The sequence below is a fragment of the Heloderma suspectum genome, chromosome 2 (genome assembly GCF_057233095.1).
Source record: "Heloderma suspectum isolate Gila_16-S chromosome 2, 16-S_ref, whole genome shotgun sequence".
Classification (NCBI taxonomy): Eukaryota; Metazoa; Chordata; class Lepidosauria; order Squamata; family Helodermatidae; genus Heloderma; species Heloderma suspectum.
This window is the reverse complement of record NC_139459.1, coordinates 398,077,562-398,099,393: the sequence shown is the minus strand read 5'-3', so window position 1 is coordinate 398,099,393 and position 21,832 is coordinate 398,077,562. Positions and strand designations below refer to the sequence as shown.

Sequence of the window (21,832 nt, the reverse complement as noted above, 5' to 3'; positions counted from 1 at the left end):
TGTGCCAATCGGGCCTCCAAGGGGAGGGCATTCCACAGCTGGGGTGCCACAGCAGAGAAGGCCCTCTCCCGTGTCCCAACATAGCATATGTCTCGCACTGGTGGGATGCAGAGGAGGGCTGCTACACCAACAGTTTTCAATCCTCAGGCAGGCATATATAGGGACAGGCTGAATGTGACTACACAGTCCTCTTCAGACCTTTCAACAAGCAAAAGTCTAATTGGGAACCAGGCATATAGGGATTACGTGAGTGTCCAGGTCCTCCTCCACACTTTAGTCCTACAGGCAAGCAGGCAAATGCCAGCATAGGGTTTCTGTGGGGTTTAAAAGACTTAGCTGAAAGGAATGCTTGTATTGAATTGTTATCGGCCAAGTTATTTGCCCCAAAGTAATGAATGTGCAATGTGAATTCTTGATCATCTTTAATGAATTCTCCATGGCTTCAAGAAACTTGTGTGTGTGTGTGTGTGTGTGTGTGTGTGTGTAGATCATTTTGGGCTCAACCTTGGCCAAAGATGCACAATTGCCAAAGTCAAGAAAATCCTTTAACACATCTAGAGCACATGTGAATTTTTGCACACAAGTCAAGAAGAAGCACATTTGGTAACACTGGGTTAAATATGTCAGAGTCATAGGAAGCTGCCTCATACCAGGTCAAACTATTTGTCTATCTAGCCCTGGTATTGTCTGCTCTGAAGGTTAGTGACTTTCCAGGGTCTCCTGCAGGGGTCTTTCATACCACCATCTGCTTGATCCTTTCTAGGGTAGGATGTACAGAACACTAGGAGTGTCTCTGAGAATGTGCAAACTGTTTCTACCTCATCAGTGAGTGACTACAACCATCAGGAAGGGAATTCTCTGTTTGCATCTGTTGGGGATTTATTGAGATGGTGGTTGAGCAGTGAATGGCCGCATTGCTCTCTCTTGGTGGAAGAGGCGCTCAGGATGGATTATAGACACGTGTCTTCATAATGGCATAGGGGTGCAGTTTCAAATACATGAAGGCTACAGTTCTATGCACCTTACTGATGCTTTACATTGACTTTGGGTCAACTTTGCCAGAAGTTGCTGCCATCGACTTTAATGGGGCAGAAAATGCTTTACAACTTTTGAACCGCTGCTTAAAACTTCACCAAAGCAATGAAAGGCACATTTCCTTGATATAATGTCCATCAGGAGTTTTCACATACAGAGAGAGAGAGAGAGAGAGAGATGCTTGTACAGAGAGTTTCGGCTACTGGGCAGTATAGAAATGAAATTACATAAATAAATAAATAAATAAATAAATAAATAATATACACATATACATACACACACACACACACACACACACATACATACATGCTGAGCTATAGCTTGGTGTATATCATTTTTATTAGTTCTTAATTTTTATCATAACACCTTGATATTGTGTGCAACTGTTGATCTCATCGATTAGATAATGGGTGCGAAGTTTCATGTTATTAGCTAAACAGGGATCATTTGTATGAGCAGTAGAATGTTAAGGCTTATAATGGCAGAACACTGGAGGCATTCAAGACGAGGCTGGACAGCCGCCTGTCAGGGATGCTTTGACTTGGATTCCTGCATTGAGCAGGGGCCTTGTAGGCCCCTGCCAACCCTACTATTCTATAATTCTAAAGGCAGTGATAGCTTTGGTCATATTTGCTACTGAAAGAAAATGGGGGATGGCCAGATGTACTTGTGGTAAAATAGAACAACCAGCCTCTAAATTGGGAAGTAAATAAGAGAAATAAGTCTCTCTCTCTCTCTCTCTCTCTCTCTCTCTCTCTCTCTCTGTGTGTGTGTGTGTGTGTGTGTGAGAGAGAGAGAGAGAGAGAGAGAGAGAGAGAGAGACTCACCTTAACTAAATATTGCCGTGTCATGTGTTTGGGGTCAGTCCAAATTACCTTCCAGGGGTCCCTTACAACTCAGTGCCTCTGATTATAAAGAGATTGAGGATTATCCTCCAGGTCTATAACTCTTCAGTTGGTAATCTTTTGTTCTACTAGGCCGAGGTCAGGGGTGTGTATAGGAGGTTGTCAGGCTGGCTGAGAGTGGATCTTAGATGGAAGAGAGAGCTGCAGTGAATCCCTAGAAAACTGAGGGGGAGCAGGGATTTGTTGGACTGGTGATGTTGCAGAAAAACATCATCTTAAGATCAGTGTAAATAAACCTTGTATGAAAGAAACACCACAAGCCTCCAGTGTCCTCCTTCTCATGACACTGAAGACTAAGTGCTGGAACCCCTGAAACTTCTCATCTCTCAGAAGTGGGATGCAGGAGTGTAACAATATCCAGTGATTTCCTGTCCGTGTATTCTTGTGGTTGCTTCTTAGTGGGTTGCTCTACCGATGCCCTGAAGGACCAGACTGTCTACAACTACTCAAGTGAACGATAGTTTCGGACAGACTTACAAGAATTATTTATTTACTTACTCCATTTATTAATGGAGAGGCTGAGTGCTCCATGTCAGCATAGGGCAGTATTATTTCCACCCCCGTCTTTAAAATTACTAAGTAGCAAGAAAGCTTCTCCACCACCACCCCTCCAACCAGGTCTCCAGGTTTGAAACAATTGCTTTAGGATGCAATCCTATGCAAGTTGAGACCGAAAAAAAGTCCTACAACCCCCAGTATTCTCCAACCAGCCATGTTGGCTGGGAAATGCTGGGAGTTTTAGAACTTTTTCAGTATAAGCATGCGTAAGGTTGCATTGCACCCTTGAATTGACTGAGTCCTTTCAAGATGGCACACTTCTCAAGCACTGGAGTAGATACAGCTGCTTTGTTTTTCTTTTAAAGAGGCAAATCATTCTTTGATTTGTAGCACCAACACTACTGTTTGCACACCCCAACATATACCAACGTTTATGTGGGGAAAAGAAGAGCCATGCTGGATCAAAGCAATGGTCCATCTAGTCCAGCATACTGTTCACACAGTGGCCAACCAGCTGCCCACAGGAAACCCACAACCATGACATGAGGACTATTGTGTTTCTGGCTCTGGATCTAACCTAGTATGTGTCCAACTCTAAGAATAACCTCACAAGATTTAAATTGCCTGCGTATGCCCTTCATAATTCATAATAAGGAATGTGACAAGTTCTATCAAATAGCGGGTAACAAGGCAAAACATATATTTTGCTGCAGTGGAGCAAATGCAATTTACTGGCATGACCTAGCATTCCTGTTTGCCATCCATGAGATCAACCAGAATCCCAGCCTTTTACCCAACATCACCCTGGGCTACAACATCTATGACAACTATTTCAATGCAAGGATCACATATGATGCCATGCTAGATGTCCTGTCTCCTGGGAGGAAGAATATTCCAAACTTTGGCTGCGGAAGACTGAATGACCCACTGGCTGTTCTAGAAGGGGCCGACTCTGAAATCTCCATCCACATTTCAGCCATGTTGGGCATCTACAAAATCCCACAGGTAGGAATGCAGGGCGGAGGGGGGGGAGGGTGCCATCTAATTGCACTTTGTTTTAAGAGGCCTTCAGCTGTTTATGGGGAAACACAAATGTTTGTCTCTAGCTTCATAAGATGTTTGAGCTTCTTCCCATTTGGGGTGGGGGGAGAATGTATGCATATCAGCTTATACATATGTGTTACTTTTTTCTCCCCAAATAACAAATAATCACCTCTGGAGAAAATCATGGAATCGTAGAATCATAGAACAGTAGGGTTGGAAAAGGCCTACAAGACCATCAAGTCCAACCCCCTGCTCAATGCAGCAATCCAAGTCAAAGCATCCCTGACAGATGATGGCTGTCCAGCCTCATCTTGAATGCCTCCAGCGTAGGAGAGCCCACCACCTCCCTAGGGAATTGGTTCCATTGACATATTGCTCTAACAGTCAGGACATTTGTCCTGATGTTCAGCCAGAATCTGGCTTCCTGTCACTTGAGCCCATGATTCCGTGTCCTGCACTCTGGGATGATGGAGAAGAGACCCTGGCCTTCCTCTCTGTGACAACCTTTCAAGTCCTTGAAGAGCGCTACCATATCTCCCCTCCGTCTTCTCTTCTCAAGGCTAAACATGCCCAGTTCTTTCAGTCTAAACAGTTCTTTCAGTCTCTCTTCATAGGGCTTTGTTTCCAGTCCCCTGATCATCTTCATTGCCCTCCTCTGAACCCTCTCCAGTATTTATTTATTTATTGTATTTATACCCCGCCTTTTTTCCTCTTGCAAGGAACCCAAGGTGGCTTACATTATCCTCCTCCTTCTCCTCTCTGTTTTATCCTCACAACAACAACCCTGTGAGGTAGGTTGGGCTGAGAGTGTGTGACTGGCCCAAAGTCATCCAGTGAGCTTCCATGGCCGAGTGGGGACTAGAACCCAGATCTCCTGGATCTCAGTCCCAACACTCTCAACACTACACCACATTGGCTCTCAGTTTGTCTGCAGCCTTCTCAAAGTGTGGTGTCCAGAACTGGACACAGTACTCAAGATGAGGCCCAAGCAGTGCTGAGTAGAGGGGAACTAGTACTTCATGTGATTTGGAAGCTATGTTTCCATTAACGCAGCCCAAAATGGCATTCGCCTTTTTTGCAACCACATCATCTTGTTGGTTCCTATTCAGCTTGTGATCTACAACAATTCCAAGATCCTTCTTGCTTGTAGTATCATCCTTGCATTGTATATCGAGAAAATAGAGGATAATGCCCATATAGGATGTCTCGGGTCCATATATGTTAGGCATTGCATGAATATGGACTTGGAATTTGAGATCTAGACATCTGACTGAAAGAGCACAATTGCAGAGAACGCTTTGTTAAAAGCAGATACGTATTAATGAAAGTAGAAAAGAGAATTGACACATACAAGTACAGAAAGGAAAATCATTCACTCTTACTTTTTCTTTTTCAAGCAGCAAGTTACAGTATCTGCCAATGACTTTGAATGACAACCTCGTGGGCATTACAGAAACCTGGTGGAATGGAGACAACCATGTGATATGGTCAACTCTGGTTATCAACTCTATAGGAAGGACAGGAAAGGGCTGTTGCCAAGGGAAGGGCTGTTTCTGGAGGCTGTTACTGGATGTTGCTTGGCTGGTGGCTGTTACTGGATGTTACTTGGTGGGAGGCTGTTGCTAGATGTTACTTGGCAGGTGGCTGTTACTGGATGTTACTTGGCAGGGGGCTGTTACTGGATGTTACTTGGCTGTTGCCAAGGGAAGGGCTGTTACTGGAGGAGCTGTTGTTCTCTATGTCAAAGGGCTGGAGCAACTCCCCTACGAGTAAGTCATGTCTTTGTGGTTACAGATGGCAACAAGCCAGAGGGGACTTTTCGTCTTGTTTCCAACACCCCTTTGCAAATATTTTAGGCCATCTTAGGACATGTGGATGTGTATTTGATTTGCTGCTGTTTGATTTTTCTCAGTTGGGACAATGTGTTTCTGCTTAGCTAAACATTCATTGCTGATGCTGAACTGAAGGCCTATAGCTCAAATTTAGCCATATATATATATATTGGAATAGTTCTATACCACTTAATATATTAAGATCCTGAACTGTTTCAAATTAAAATGCAGCATACCAATATAATGGCCCAGATAAATAACGTTTAAAACATTGCAACACTATGACAATAACAACAGGGTAGCAACAGACTCCCTCACAGGTCAAGAAAAGCCTGTGGGAATAGCTGTGCATTCAAGAGGTGTTTAAAACTAGGGATGGGTGGACTCGCATGCACCTGCCAAGCCCCCCATTGATGGAATCAGGGGAGGGGGTGTTTCCAAATTTGCACAAATGCACACATGCAAAATGCACAAATTCCCCTGAAATGCACATCTTCATGCTTAAGCCTATGGGGGAAATGTTCATTTTCGGCCAGGATTTTTTTTAATTTGGTGTATTTTTCTATGACAAAATGTGCACAAAATTCAGGAAAGTTAGAAAACCGGTCCGCAAGTCTGTGGAATCTGCCCGACAGGGGAAAAAGCAGTCCAGTGCAGAATCCGTGGATCAGATTCATGAAAATCCAAACTCATTTGGTTCTATTGAAGATTTCTCTGACATTCCTATTCAGAGACTAAATGACCACCCAGTCCCAGAGAGTATTGTATCCATAAGAGGCAAATCAGTAAGAAGCACTTGACTCCTAAGAAGGATTCCTCAAGAGGAGGGAACTCCTCAGGGATAAGGTCTGTTATGAACAGCAGCTGAGCCATGGGTAGGGCTCAGGAGGCTCTGGTAACATAAGCCGGCATGCTCAGTCTAGCTTTGTTGGAAACAATGCCATTGCTGCAGCTCCTGTATCATGTACCATGACTTTGAGTCGTGTTTGGACTTTTGTGTTATCAGGAATTCTGTCTGATTCTGCTGTTTGGAACTCTGATTATACTTGACTGATATCCCATGTATTTGACCTTGGCTATGTCTGTGTGCCAGGTAGCATTGTATAAGCGGGCCTTCTCATTGGTGGTACCTACCTTTGGAACACTCTCACATAAAAGCGGGATGTTCAGGACAGATAAAAGGATGTACATCTTGACAGAGCAGGTCATTAAGTTGTGGACCTTGCAGCCAACAGCACAAACCGCTTTCAAGTGGGATTACACAAATATCAATCAATGAATCAGTTTATTTCTATGAAATGAAGTGAATGAGTTCCACATTTCCATGCAGCATGCTCAAGGCATTTCATTAAAGAGTACTGTTAAGAAACCCCAATACATATACATACTAAACAAACTTAAAATGTAAGAAAAGCCCTGCTAGATCAGACCAAGGGTCCATCTAGTCGAGAATTCTGTTCCCACAGTAGCCAACCAGCTGTCCACCAGGAACCCACAAGCAGGGCAGGGGTGCAACAGCACCCTCCCACCCATGTTCCCCAGCAACTGGTGTGCATAGGCTCACTGTCTCTGGTAATGGAGGTAGCACATAGCCATCAGGACTAGTAGCCACTGATAGCCGTCTCCTCCAGGAATTTGTCCAACCCCCTTCCAAATGGGTGGTCACCACAATGTCTTGTGGTAGCAAATTGCATAGCTTAGCTATGCACTGTGTGAATAAGTCCTTCCTTTTATGTGTCCTGAATCTCCCACCAATCAGCTTCATGGGATGACAACAGGTTCTGGTATTATGAGAGAGGGAGAAAAATGTCTCCCTATCCCTTTTCTTGACACCGTGCATAATTCTGTAGACTTCCAATGAAAGAACCTCAGAAGGACTCCGTGGATGATGGATCCCAGAACAATGACATGTGACCCCTGAAGTGGGTGACCTGTGAGTTGTCTTCATCTGAGTCCTCCTTTGACTCATGGTGGAACCAGGAAGAAGGGGACATAAGAGGTCTTGCATAGAAGCGGCCAGCCCCAACACATAACTTGCGGGATCTAGTGGAACATAAACTAATATAGATGTGAGATAGATATTGGTTATTCACCTTTTTCCCAAGCTAAATAATCCCAGCTGTTGTAACCTTCCCTCACAGGAGAGATGCTCTAGCCCTTGATTGTTTTAGTTTCCCTTTTCTGCACCTTTTCCAGCTCTACAATATCTTCTTTTAGGTGCAGTGACCAGAACTGTACACAGTATTCTAAGCATTCTAACCTCAAAATTATTTCATAACAAGTACATAATAAAACATCAATATCAAATCTAATGATTCACTGTAAACAACTACTGAAGTAAAACATCCCATGACCTTGCTAGTTAGACATACAATGGTAACAGTAAGGCCTTTTAAAGAGCTTCAGAGGGAAGCAGGGCCAGTTGTCACACCCAGGTCACAGCAGGAAGGGATGAAACACCCTCTGTCCTAGATTATAAACAGAAAATAGCAGAGCTCTCTCCTCTGGTGATGAAGAGGTAAGCAGCAGCCAAACAAGCACATTTGAAGTACCGCAGAAGGAAGAAGAGACGTTTACATCCGGTTGGAGCCATGGCGTCTGGCAGCGACTTGCAGAGTTCTGCAGGTTGCTTATCTCAAACAACAGGGAAATGGTTGAGAAACCTTTTTATCTTCCCCTGAAATTAAAAGGGGAAGCTTACAGTACCATCCGGATGAAATCTTGGAAGAACAGCTGCTTTTGTGAAGAAACAGAGGGGCTGAAATCTAAGAATAGATGCCGGAATGTCATCTACTGAATGCTATTTGAAACTCCTAAGCAATTCGGAGACACAAGGACAAATGGCTCCAAACAACATCTCTGAACTTAAACAACCAGCAATATCTGAGGACTTGTAATTAAATTTGTGTAAGTTTGTTTTTCTTGTTTCTGCAATTATACTTGCTTGTTGTCCTTTGGAAAGTGAGAGATGGCAGAACCAAAGGAAAAAAGGAAAGTCTTGAAAATGCCACCCACCCTCCCAATGGCTCCCCTGGCAAAGATTTCTAGAAATGCCAGAGATGAAGAGGAGTTGCTTGCTTTGATAAAAACTATGTCTTTGCAGCTACAAGAGCAGTCAAAGAAACTTGAAACAATTAAGGACTCAATAACCGCCCTTCAGAGGGCTCTGGATTTAATTAATATCTCTTTTCAAACGATGGAAGTGAAGGTTAATGATCTTGAAGATCAGGTTGCTGTGCATGAAATGGCCATGAAAGTTTCCCATAATGTTTTGTCTGCTCGAATCTCTCAACTGGAGGCCTTCAAAAGCAGAGTGAATCTAAGTATTTTGATATTAAAGACGTGGCTACTGATATAGGCTTGGCGGAATTTATGGATAAACTTTTGCATGAGCTATTTGCTTTGCCATCTGATTTCTTAGTTGATATTGAGCATGCATATGGTGTTCCTGGTTCAAGGCGTGGCACTAAAGGGACTTCTGGGACTGTTATTGTTCAATTTTCATGAGTCTCCACAAAAAACTACCTTATGCATTTGGCAAGAGAACAAGGTGAGCTCTGGTAGGGACCAGCAAATGACAAGATTATGCTCTTTCATGATTACACTAAAGAAATTGCTGACAGAAGAAGGCAATTCACCAAGGTGAGAAGTTTGGCAAATCAAATTAACCTGCAATAATTTGGAGGGAATTTCCAAGTAGCGCCAGAAACAGTGAAGTGGCTGGGCCAAAGCTGAAAGGACACTCAGCTGTGGATGTGTCTGGTGGTGAAAAGAAAGTCCGATGCTGTAAAGAACAGTATTGTTTAGGAACCTGGAATGTCAGATCAAGGAATCAAGGTAAGCTGGAGGTGGTCAAACATGAGATGGCAAGATTGAACATCGACATCTTGGAATCAGCAAACTAAAATGGACAGGCATGGGCAATTTTAATTCAGGTGACCATTATATCTACTACTGTGGGCAAGAATCCCTTAGAAGAAATGGAGTAGCACTCATAGTCAATAAAAGGGTGGGAAAAGCAGTACTGGGGTACAATCTCAAAAATGATAGAATGATCTCAGTACAAATCCAAGGCAAACCATTCAACACCACAGTAATTCAAGTCTATGCACCAACCACTGAGGCCAAAGAAGCTGAGGTTGATTGCTTCTATGAAGACCTACAACACCTTCTAGAACTAACACTATCAATATCGAAATCAGATTGATTATGTGTTTTGCAGCCAAAGATGGAGAAGCTCTATACAGTCAGTAAAAACAAGACCTGGAGCTGACTGTGGCTCAGATCATGAGCTTCTTGTTGCAAAATTTCAGCTTAAATTGAAGAACGTAGGGAAAACCACTAAACCATTCAGGTATGACCTCAATCATATCCCTTATGAATATACAGTGGAGGTGAGGAATAGATTTAAGGGATTAGACCTGATAGACAGAGTGGCTGAGGAACTATGGACAGAGGTCCGTAACATTGTTCAGGAGGCACCAACTCAATCCATCCCAAAGAAAAAGAAATGCAAGAAAGCAAAGTGGCTGTCTGATGAGGCTTTACAAGTAGCGGAGGAAAGAAGGGAAGCGAAAAGCAAGGGAGAAAGGGGAAGACATATCCAACTGAATGCAGAGTTCCAGAGAATAGCAAGGAGAGACAAGAAGGCCTTCTTAAATGAACAATGCAAAGAAATCGAGGAAAACAATAGAATGGGAAAGATTAGAGATCTTTTCAAGAAAATCGGAGATCTCAAGGGAACATTTTCACAAAGACGGCCATGATAAAGGACAAAGAAGGCAGGGACCTAACAGAAGCAGATGAGATTAAGAAGAGGTGGCAAGAATACACAGAAGAACTATACAGGAAAGATCTGAATGTCCCTGATAGCCATGATAGTGCGGTCACTGAACTTGAGCCGGACATCCAGCTAGCGGAGATAACAGTATTCCAGCTGAGCTATTTAAAATCCTAAAAGATGATGCTGTTAAAGTGCTGCACTCAATACGCCAACACATTTGGAACACTCAGCAGTGGCCACAAGACTGGAAAAGGTCAGGTTACATTCCAATTCCAAAGAAGGGCAATGCCAAAGAGTGTTCAAACTACTGTACAATTGTGCTCATTTCATATGCCAGCAAGGTGATGCTCAAAATCCTACAAGCTAGGCTTCAGCAGTATATGAACCGAGAAATACTGGAAGTACAAGTTGGGTTCCGAAGAGGCAGAGGAACTAGAGATCAAATCACCAACCCTGATGGTTTTCCCAGTAGTAATGTATGGCTGTGAGAGCTGGACTATAAGGAAGGCTAAGTGCCGAAGAATTGATGCTTTCGAATTGTGGTGCTGGAGAAGACTCTTACGAGTCCCCTGGACTGCAAGGAGGTCAAATCAGTCCATCCTAAAGGAAATCAGCCCTGAGTGCTCATTGGAAGGACAGATACTGAAGCTGAAGCTCAAATATTTTGGCCACCTAACGCGAAGAGAAAAGTCACTGGAAAATACCCTGATGCTGGGAAAGACTGAAGGCAAAAGGGGAAGGGGACGGCAGGGGATGAGATGGCTAGATAGCATCACCGATGCAATGAATACGGACTTGAGCACACTCCGGGAGAGAGCGGAGGACAGGAAGGCCTGGCGTGCTATGGTCCATGGGGTCTCGAAGAGTCGGACATGACTTAACGACTGAACAACAACAATGTTGGAAACTGAAGATTTTGATTATATTGTTGGTAGTGTTTATTTTATTTGTAAAAAATAAAATAAAAATAGATTCAGAAGGAAGCAGGGCCAATCCCAAGGCTTAGTAGGAACAGAATGAAACATTCTGCGAAGGTTTGAGGCCTACAGAGGCAAGCACAAGAAAAAGGTCAGGCCTAGAGGCCTGGAGGTTTTTTTGCTGGTAGAGATATCCCTGAGAGGATTGGTTTCATTTCCCCGGTTAACTTTCAGTTTCATTTCCCGAGCTAAGTTTCATTTCTTCGGGTTTGAAACAAAGTGGGAGGGTGCAACTGCCCCCTACATTCTACTTGTGGGCTTCTCACAGGAAGCTGACTGGCCACTGTGGGGAACAGGAAACTGGACTAGACAGGCCTTGTGGTCCTCAAATGAATGAGGACTTCATGTGCCTTCAACTTTTGTAATACATGGGTTTTTTCTTCATCCTCTTGACAGGAAGGTTAACAGATTTCTGAGCTTTGCCCTGAAAAACAAAACAAACGCCAATCTCTTTTATTCCTTATTAGGTCAGTTACGGTTTTGTCTCCCATGACATTAAGGATAAAACCCAGTTCCCTTTTTTCTACCGGGTGGTTCCAAAAGCTGAAGAACTATACCTGGGGATTGCCGAACTTCTCCTGCATTTCAGATGGACGTGGATCGGTCTCTTTGCTCCAGACAATGACAACGGAGAAAGGTTCATGCGAATGCTGACACCGGTGCTCACCAAGCATACTGTCTGTGTTGCCATCACACAAAGAATCCCAGAACTTGCTGCATATAATTTGAAGGTTAAAGTTGGATTTGTTTCCACATGGAGACAAGTCAAGGTGTTTGTTTACTATGCAGAAACCCGCTCTTTCTATAGTGGAATATTTGTTCTGAATCTTTTACTTGAAAAGACAGTACAAGACACTGAAGGGAAAGTCTGGATCACAACAGCCTTGTGGAATACCACCTCAGCATTATCTGAGGCTACACTGCCTTTCCAGCACACTCATTGGTTCTTTTCCTTTTTGATCCAGACAAACAGGCAAAAACATCACCCTTCTGATCTGGGTCACATCATTCCCTATTGGAACAAAGTATTTCATTGTTCATATGCAAAGCACGCACTGTCCGTGAAAGGCCGGAGGAGATGTGAACAGAAAGAGGCATTTCCCCTGGATGTGCTTGAACCAAGTCTGTCTCAGGACAATTACAACGTTTACAGCGGTGTCCGGGTCGTGGCACATGCCTTGAATGCTGCATACACTTCCCGGTCCAAGCAGAAAGTAATCATGGACAGACCCATGCTGGATCTTCCAAGGCTAACTCCTTGGAAGGTATCCCATTTTCCATCATGGATACCTGTACTGAAAAGTAAAGAGTGGCTCAATTATGGAATAATTAGTTGTGGAATCAGAATCTGCCATTACGTAAAGCACAGTGGCTGGATGACATATTGTAGTCTTGAGGCTCCTCCGTGCCAGGGTAGGACACTGTGCCGCATGCCACTCATGCTTACTCCACTATTGTCAGCATCTGAGAGCTTTGTTTATTGGGCGGTATAGTAATGTAATCAATGCAAATGAAATGAAATCTGCCCTTACATAACTTCTGGTGGAGGCAGCAGAATTCCTCCTTGCTCTAAGGGTTCACTCAGAAGGAAGACAGACAGGCTCTGGTCTCTTATGGCCAGAGTGTAGCCCAACGTTCCTTTCCTTCAGTAAGCACAGCCCAAATGGGCTGCACTGTATGGGAAGAGACCAATCGCCCCTTGAAGATGTAAACAAGGAATCAATCCAGCCCAAGAATTTAATTATTCAGCAGTAAATATCACACAAGTAGGGGAAGGAGAGTAGTGAATATACAACGAAACAGGAAGATAAATCCTGAACCACAATTCCCTGTCTGACTAAACTACACTGTCTAAGTTAGGAGAACCGCTCCGCTTTTGTCAGGGTTCTGCTGGCCTTTGTGGCTTTTGATCCCATCTGTCTGAGCTTGGAGCGGAAGGCATTGTGATACAGGTGCTTAGCTCTGCTAGGAATAGCCTCTTCCACTTGTAAGGCCTTGAATACTTCAGCAGTTGTTGAAACTGACCATGTGGGGGACACTGTGGATTACTAGCACTTTGTCACCGAATATATATTTAGTCTGGATGGATCTTTGTTAGACAAGCTTATTATGCAGACTGGTACAAGAGTCTTGGGAGATGTGCAAACAAGAGGGCAAGACCTCAGGGGCAAGAATTGTGACAAGGCAGCACGTTGGATAGCTCGGTGTGGAGTTCAGCCCAGAGAGCAACAGCCAACCCCGGGGTGAGACTGAGGCAGGGGTTCTGCTCAGTCCAGGCAGTTAGCTCTGCTTCTGCTCGGAACAGCCCGTTCCAGTGAAAGGGCCTTGCATGCTTCAGCACCTGTTGGATCCAACAATCTGTGGCTCTAAGTAGCACTTCCAGGACATTGCGGAATAAGCAGCATGACTTTTAGGGTGGTGGTTGGAAGACGTGGAGCAGGCAGCACCTGATGTGGACAGGCTTCCAGTGATGTAGGGCCATCCAGGGTTGACGTTGATGGGTTGGCATTTCCTCTCCCACTTTGACCCTTGCTCCAAGACCATAGCCTCATCCTGGGAACCTGGGAAGTCTGACCATCAGGGTCATGGCAGATGGCCACACACTTAGACCAGGCTTTCACAGATCCACTTGCCGGGGTCATTATGGTAACAGGCTCTCCGTGCTCAGGCAAGTAAATGAGGTGACAATGAGATAATGTCTAGGCTCAGGGGGGCTAAATATATCTGTCTGTCTGTCTGTCTATCTACCATCTTGTTGTTCAGTCGTTCAGTCGTGTCCGACTCTTCGTGACCCCATGGACCATAGCACGCCAGGCCTTCCTGTCCTGCGCTCTACCATCTACCATCTATCTATCTCTTAAAGGTGCCACAGGGCTCTTTCTTTAAAACCCGATCATTCACCTTTAGTTTTTGCAGTGTAATTACTTGGACAGAATATTAAAAGAAACATCTTACCAGCCAAATTACACACTTTATCCAGGTATTCTGGTTGCTCCAGAAAGCAGCAATTCAAATGCTGATTAAATGCTTTGGCTATTGGGTGGTACAGAAAAGTAATAAATTCATTAAAATTACATAAAATAAAACAATGTTTTGTGGGTGGGGAACAAACATTGTGGAATGAATCTCTTTCTCTCTCTCATTCTCTTTCTGTGTGTGTATGTATGTGCATGTGTATGTAGCATGGGCAATGGCCATGCTAGCCAGGGATAATGGGAGTTGTAGTTGAGTACATCTGGAGGGCACCACATTGGGGAAGGCTGCCCTAATGATTTGAATGTTAGCCTTCTCCAACATGCCAAAGCAGCATTCCAGGAATGGACCTTTGGTTTAAAAAGAAAAAAAGAAAAAAAAGTGTATTTGGAAAAAAAATTACACATCCATTATTATTCAAGAAGGCACATTCTCCAGTTCTGATGCATGGAACAGTAGATTGAGCATGGATAATGTGGAGATATCCATCATAGGTTCTGCTTTTCTCTGTCATCCCAGCTTCACCCTTTTCTGAGAAACTTTGGGTTTTCCAATTCTTCTATGGATGGCGTGTATCTGGATGGGACTGGGAAACTGACAGCCCACTTTGATATTTTGTTGAACTGCATGGACTGGGCCAATAACTCAATTGTTTCAGTGAAAATTGGGAGTATAGAGAGACAGGCATTCCCAGAACAAAAGTTCCAGATCGACAACAATGCCAATGTGTGGCTGACAGAGGTGAGGAAATTCATGTGTTTACTTTCATACTCTTTCAGAAATGTTGAGCTCTAATGAATTATTGTCTAGTGTCTGTGCCTTCAACAATTGAAGCACACTCCAGATCGGTTGGACTGAAGATGTAGGGTACCAGGTTTGGGAAGGCTGACCTTTCCCTTATGCTGAGTCCTTCAAATAACCTGCCTAGGCCAATATTTTCCAACCCAACTGGCCACAGCTGCCCCCAAATCTCAGACAAAGGGGACTTTTCTCAGCACAGCTACTGGATCTCCCTCTACTTGTGAGCAAAGCATTCCCCCTGCCCACTGAGTTCCGGCCCTTCCAGATGCTAGAGATGTGCTGGCTCCATTATGCACAGTTGGCTTAGAGAACTCAACCAGCTACCAGAGCAACACAGAGCAGACAGGGCCACTCCATGCTCCTTCAGGGCCACCCCTTGACCACCATAATCGCTTCAGCATGGACTGGCCCAACCGGAAGGGCTTTTCTGCGGTGCTCATGCTGGGTGGGAACTTGCAAGCATCCCTCCATTCTCCTGTGCAGTTGCGAGTTATCCACTGTCTATTAACAGCAAGCATGCATCTGAGAGGAGGATTGGACAACCTCTCACAAGAGATTAAGGAGCCCCCTGGCTTCAGCTTTGCCCTTTAATACCATGCACCCAATTTTATTTTAGCAGGGTCTTGGATCCTCTCTCCCCCTCCAGACATGAGAACCTTCCCCAGTAGGAAAAGTGTCAGTGGCGCAAGAGTTTCTGAGGATTTCCCTCTTGTTTCCGTGCTGCTTTTGGAACTGGGCTAGTGGTGATAACAATTTCTGGGCCCTTTTATGTTGTTCCACCCTCCTTGTGATATTACCTTCCTTGTGAGGCCCTGATGGCCTGTACTCCACAAGCCCTTAGGAAGTTTGGAAAGACTTATGTGAGCTTTGGCAGCTGCTTGTGATTTGATGGAGTATCATGACCTGTTCTGTATGCTCTGCTTAAGCAATTTCGTATGAGGACAGCTTTTCTTTTTCTTTCTTTCTTTCTTTCTTTCTTTCCTTCCTTCCTTCCTTCCTTCTTTCAAGACTGCTTTCACTCATTTAATATTGTAACATTTTTAATCGGAGCTATCCTGTGACTTTTGTAATGTATTTGAAACTGTCACGAGCCATATTGGTGACTTCTGTTTTGGAAGAAAAACAGGTCACAAATACAAAACAGACAAAAAAATAATAAAGGAATCCTTGGTTCCCACCTTTCATGTACCAGCTTCATAAGAAAGGGATTTCCTTTGAAAAGTGAAAAATTGTGTTTACTTCCAATCAGCAGGTCTCTTCTGACACAATCAGTTAAGTCCTCATGTACCCTCAAATGTACCGCTCTTCTGAATTATTACATTCCTATCTGTCATTCAAGGCAAGATGTGCCAACTTCAGGCTTATGAAATCTATTTTGTTGTTGTTGTTTTTCCCTTAGAATGGGAAGTAGTTCCACTCTACTCTGCAGTGGTCAGATCTCACCTCTAATACTGTGTCCAGTTCTAGACACTACACTTTAAAAGGATTCAGATAAATTGGAGAGATGTTCAGAGAAGGGAAGCAAAGATGATCAGGGTATTAGAAACTAAGTCCTTCAAGGAACCATTGAAGGAGCTGGGTATTTTTCACCTCGAGAATCATAGACTCATAAATTGTAGAGTTGGAAGGGGCCTATAAGACCATCGAGCCCAACCCCCTGCTCAATGCAGGAATCCAAGTCAAAGCATCCCTGACAGATGGCTGTCCAGCTTCCTCTTGAATGCCTCCAGCGTGGGAGAGCCCACCACCTCCCTAGGCAATTGGTTCTATTGTCATATTGCTCTAACAGTCAGGAAGTTCTTCCTGATGTTCAGCCAGAATCTGGCTTCCTGTCACTTGAACCCATGATTCCGTGTCCTGCACTCTGGGATGACCGAGAAGAGATCCTGGCCTTCCTCTCTGTGACAACCTTTCAAATACTTGAAGAGCGCTATCCTATCTCCCCTCAAACTTCTCTTCTCCAGACTAAACATGCCCAGTTCTTTCTGTCTCTCCTCATATGGCTTTGTTTCCAGTCCCCTGATCATCTTTGTTGCCCTCCTCTGAACCCTCTCCAGTTTGTCTGCATCCTTCTTAAAGTGTGGTGCCCAGAACTGGACACAGTACTCCAGATGAGGCCTAACCAGTGCTGAGCGGAGGGGAACTAGCACTTCACAGGATTTGGAAGCTATACTTAGGAAGGATATGACAGCACTTCGCGACTATCTAAAGGGTTGTCAGACAAAACATCATGGGCTTAAGTTAGAGGGAGGCAGACTTTGGAGGAACACCAAGAAAGACTTCCAAACTGTTAGAACAATCAGCCAATGGCATCAGCTGCCAAGGGAGATGGCGGGCTCTCTGTCATTCGAGATATTCAAGCAGAGACTGGACAGCCATCTGTCATGGAGGTATTAAACTAGATTCCTGCACTGGACAGGGAGGTAGACTTGGAGGGCTACATTGCCCAATCCAACTCTATGATTCTATGAACATATGAAAATCCTTTGCAAATACTTAAAACTACTCTCTGATTCTACCCTCGAGACTCATGAACTGGAGCCTGTTGCAAAAAATAAAATACACAGTTCTGAACCCAGGACTTTGGTCTGAGTGCCAGTACTCGATGGAACTCACAATAGCTCATTACAAAAATCCTGCAGTTTGGTGTTTGTTTTTCATTTCAGCCAATGCCCTACCCCATGTCCGGCTTGCCTGGCTGCGTGGGAGGGGCGTTGCGGTTGGGTCGAGAGGGGAGACATGCTTGGCAGCCATTGGCTGCCTGGCACTCCGACCACCAGAGGTGGGAGGGGTTGGAGAGGGGTGTTTTAGCCCTCCATGCCCCATTTAGGACTTCTGCAGGATGTGTTTGTAATTTAATTGTTGCTATTAGAAAGGAAGGAAGGAAGGAAGGAAGGAAGGAAGGAAGGAAGGAAGGAAGGAAGGGCGAGCTGGAAATCTTTGGAAATCTTTGGCCTGGAATTAGAGGAATTCTTTTGTCATGTCCAAGTCTCTGACTTTCCAAATGCACTGCTAACACTTTTTCCTTGGTGTTCCTTCTTGTCTTTATGGGTAGACCTTGCCTCATTCAAGATGTACCAGAAGCTGCTTCCCTGGATACGTCAAGGTGATTCAGGAAGGAAAGCCCATTTGCTGCTATGACTGTGCCCCATGTGCAGAAGGGACCATCTCCACTCAGGAAGGTAAGGGGTACCAGAGGAAAATTAACTACATGGGGAACAGGGCAAAGATTTACTGTGGCATGTGCTATGAGTGGTTTTTTAAAAAAACATTTTGAAGTGTAATTCGTTTCTTAATTGGGGAGAGCAAAAATTGTAGCAATGAATCTCATGAAGTGATTTGGAGGGATATATTGGGGTGGGGGGGACAGGGCAGGAGGAGGGCTGTTTGCAAAGTGCCAATTCTAAAAGGACACCTTCAGAGTAAGCTATCACAGCGGTGCTGACATCCCAGTCTGCTCCTTGGGGTCCCCGCTGCAGAGGAAAAGGCCAGTCCAAGCCCTAATACTCTGGTGGAATTTTGTTATTCCACTTGCTGAATCAGACCTTGCTGAATCCTAGTATCAAGACTTCAGTTTGCCTTCATTAGAACATAAGAAGAGCCATGCTAGTTAGACCAAGGCCCATCTCATCCAGCATTCTGTTCACACAGTGGCCAACCATGGTCAACCAACAAGCAAGGTGTGAGTGCAACAGCACCCTCCAGCCCATGTTCCCCAGCAACTGGTACTCACTGGCTTACTACCCATGATTCTGGAGGTAGCATATAAACATCTGGACTAGCAGCCATAGATAGCCTTCTCATCCAGGAATTTGTCTAACCACCCTTTAAAGCCATCCAAATGGGTGGTCATCACTACATCTTGTGGAAGTGAATTCGATAGTTCAACTGCGCATTATGTGAAGACGTCATTCCTATTATCTGTCCTGAATCTACCACCAATCAGCTTCATGGGATGACACCAAGTTCTAATATTGTGAGAGAGGGAGAAAAATGTCTCCCTATCCATTTTCATGTGTTGTTTATTCGTTCAGTTGCTTCCGACTCTTCATGACTTCATGGACCAGCCCACGCCAGAGCTTCCTGTTGGCTGTCGTCACCTCCAGCTCCCCCAAGGTCGAGTCCGTCACCTCCAGAATATCATCCATCCATCTTGCCCTTGGTCAGCCCCTCTTTCTTTTGCCTTCCACTTTCCCTAGCATCAGCATCTTCACCAGGGTATCCTGTCTTCTCATGATGTGGCCAAAGTACTTCAGTTTTGCCTTAATATCATTCCCTCAAGTGAGCAGTCTGGCTTTATTTCCTGGAGTATGGACTGGCTTGATCTTCTTGCAGTCCAAGGCACTCTCAGAATTTTCCTCCAGCACCACACTTCAAAAGCATCTATCTTCCTTTGCTCAGCCTTCCTTATGGTCCAGCTCTCGTAGCCATAGGTTACTATGGGGAATACCATTGCTTGAACTATGCGGACCTTTGTTGTCAGTGTGATGTCTCTGCTCTTCACTATTTTATCAAGATTTGTCATTGCTGTCCTCCCAAGAAGTAAACGTCTTCTGATTTCCTGGTTGCAGTCAGCATCTGCAGTAATCTTTGCACCTAAAAAGTCTGTCACTGCCTCCACATTTTCTCCCTCTTGACACCATTTTCTTGACACCATGCATAATTTTGTAGACTTCCAAAGAAAGAACTTCAGGATGACTCCATGGATCCCAGAACAATGACACATGACCCCTGAAGTGGGTGACCTGTGAGTTGTCTGCATCTGAGTCCTCCTTTGGCTGATAGTGGAATTGGGAAGCAGGGGACATAAGAGGTCTTTCATAGATAAGCTGCTAGCCCCAGCACATAATTTATGGGATCTAGTGGAACATAAACTGATACCGATGTATGCTGCTTTTTACCAGCTTAGGCTGGAATGCCAACTGTGGCCCTTCCTGGAGAGGACAGACCTTGCCTCAGTTATCCACGCACTAGTCACATCCCGTCTGGACTACTGTAATGCACTATACATGGGGCTGCCTTGAAGATGGTTCAGAAACTCCACCTTGTGCAGAATGCGGCTGCCAGAGTATTGGTTGGGGCGAGCCGATTCGATTTTATAACGCCTAGACTGCTCCAGCTGCACTGGTTGCCGGTGCATTTCTGAGCCCAATTCAAAGTGCTGGTTTTGACCTTTAAAGCCTTAAATGTTTTGGGACCAAGTTACCTGAAGGACTGCCTACACCCATATCAGCCTGCCCACACTTTAAGATCAGAAAGAGAGGCCCTTCTCATTTGCCCACCCGTGAGAGCAGTCAGGTTGGTAACCACATGTGAGAGGGCCTTCTCTGCTGTGGCCCCACACCTTTGGAACAAGCTGCCATCGGAGGTCCGCCATGTTCCGTCATTGCAGGCTTTTAAGAAGGACTTGAAAATGTATTATTTTACCTTGGTCTTCTCTTGATATGACTGCTACTGTTGCTGCTGTTAACATCATTGTTGGTTTTAATTGTTGTTTTAATTGTTTTTAGATTTTTATCACCTTTAATATTTTAACTGTTTTTATGCATTTTATTGTTGCAAGCTGCCTTGGGAGGGCTTCTGCCCTGAAAGGCAGAAAATTAATATTATAAATAAATACATAAATACATAATTAAATGTAAGATCAGTATTGGTGCCACCAAAATCACTCTTTTCCTTCTCAGATGCAGACCATTGCACCAGATGTTTAGAAGATCAGCATCCAAACAAAAACCAAGATCAATGTGTCCCCAAGGTTATAACCTTCCTAACATATGAAGAATCTGTGGGGATCATCCTAGTTTCCTTTGCCCTATTCTTGACATTGACCACGGTCTTTGTGTTAGGAATCTTCATTAAATTCCTGGGAACTCCCATAGTCAAAGCCAACAACCGGGACCTCTCCTACATTCTCCTCATCTCCCTCCTGCTTTCCTTCTTGTCCTCTTTCCTGTTCATTGGCCAGCCAAGGAAAGTGACATGTCTTCTCCAACAAACAGCCTTCAGCATCATCTTCTCAGTTGCTGTCTCTTCTCTCTTGGCCAAAACAATCACTGTGGTGCTGGCTTTCCTGGCCACAAAGCCAAGGAACAGGGTAAGGAAATGGCTGGGGAAGACTTTGGCCAACTCCATTGTCCTTTCCTGTTCTAGTGCCCAAGTTGTCATCTGTACCATCTGGCTGGGAATTTCTCCACCCTTCCCTGACTCTGACATGTACTCCCAGCCTGGAGAGATCATCTTGCAATGCAACGAAGGATCTGTCTCCATGTTTTATACTGCCCTTGGCTACATGGGCATCTTGGCTGCCATCTGCTTCACGGTGGCCTTCCTAGCCAGGAAGCTGCCTGGGGCCTTCAATGAAGCCAAGCTGATCACCTTCAGCATGCTTGTCTTTTGCAGTGTGTGGGTGTCCTTTGTGCCCACCTACCTGAGCACAAAGGGCAAATACATGGTAGCCGTCCAGGTCTTCTCCATCTTGGCCTCCAGTGCTGGGCTGCTGGGCTGCATCTTTCTTCCCAAGTGCTACATCATTGTATTGAGGCCTGACCTGAATAGAAGGGGTCATCTCACAAGAAAAACTAAAGATGAAATATGATGAAAACAAAACCAGTTGTTTTCCGGGCCAAATTCAAGGTGTTGGTTTTGACCTTTTAAACCCTACATGGTTCCGGCCCAGCCTATCTTAAGGAGCGCCTCCAGCAGCACCTGACAGGCCGCTTAACAAGATCAGCCTCGGATGGCCTTCTCTCTGTCCCATCAGCCAGGACAGCTAGACTGGTGGAGACGAGGGAGAGGGCCTTCTCTGTTGTGGCCCCCACTCTGTGGAACTCCCTCCCTAAGGAACTCCGTCATGCCCCCTCTTTAATGAGCTTCCGCCGTGCATTAAAAACGTGGTTGTTCAGGCAGGCATTTGGGGTGGGTTAGGGTATTTTAGAAAATGTTTTATTGTAGAATTGTATTGTTTTAAACTGTTTTATTATATGT

The 21,832-nt window shown here is 44.6% G+C and overlaps 1 protein-coding gene across 1 annotated transcript; it reads left to right on the top strand.

Annotated features, from left to right (window-relative positions):
- The first annotated feature begins 3,068 nt into the window (after positions 1-3,068).
- Positions 3,069-21,443, top strand: LOC146356595 (vomeronasal type-2 receptor 26-like). The gene is made up of 3 exons (XM_084830209.1): positions 3,069-3,443; positions 17,904-18,030; positions 20,533-21,443. The coding sequence occupies exons 1-3, from the start codon at positions 3,069-3,071 to the stop codon at positions 21,441-21,443; spliced, it is 1,413 nt and encodes a 470-aa protein (XP_084686335.1).
- Positions 21,444-21,832: the final 389 nt, after the last annotated feature.

Coding starts and splice junctions, on each gene's coding strand:
- LOC146356595 (XM_084830209.1), top strand. CDS start 3,069: ATGCCCTTCATAATTCATAATAAGGAATGTGACAAGTTCTATCAAATA. Junction 3,444..17,903: donor GCATCTACAAAATCCCACAG/GTAGGAATGCAG, acceptor CTTTATGGGTAG/ACCTTGCCTCATTCAAGATG. Junction 18,031..20,532: donor GACCATCTCCACTCAGGAAG/GTAAGGGGTACC, acceptor TTTCCTTCTCAG/ATGCAGACCATTGCACCAGA.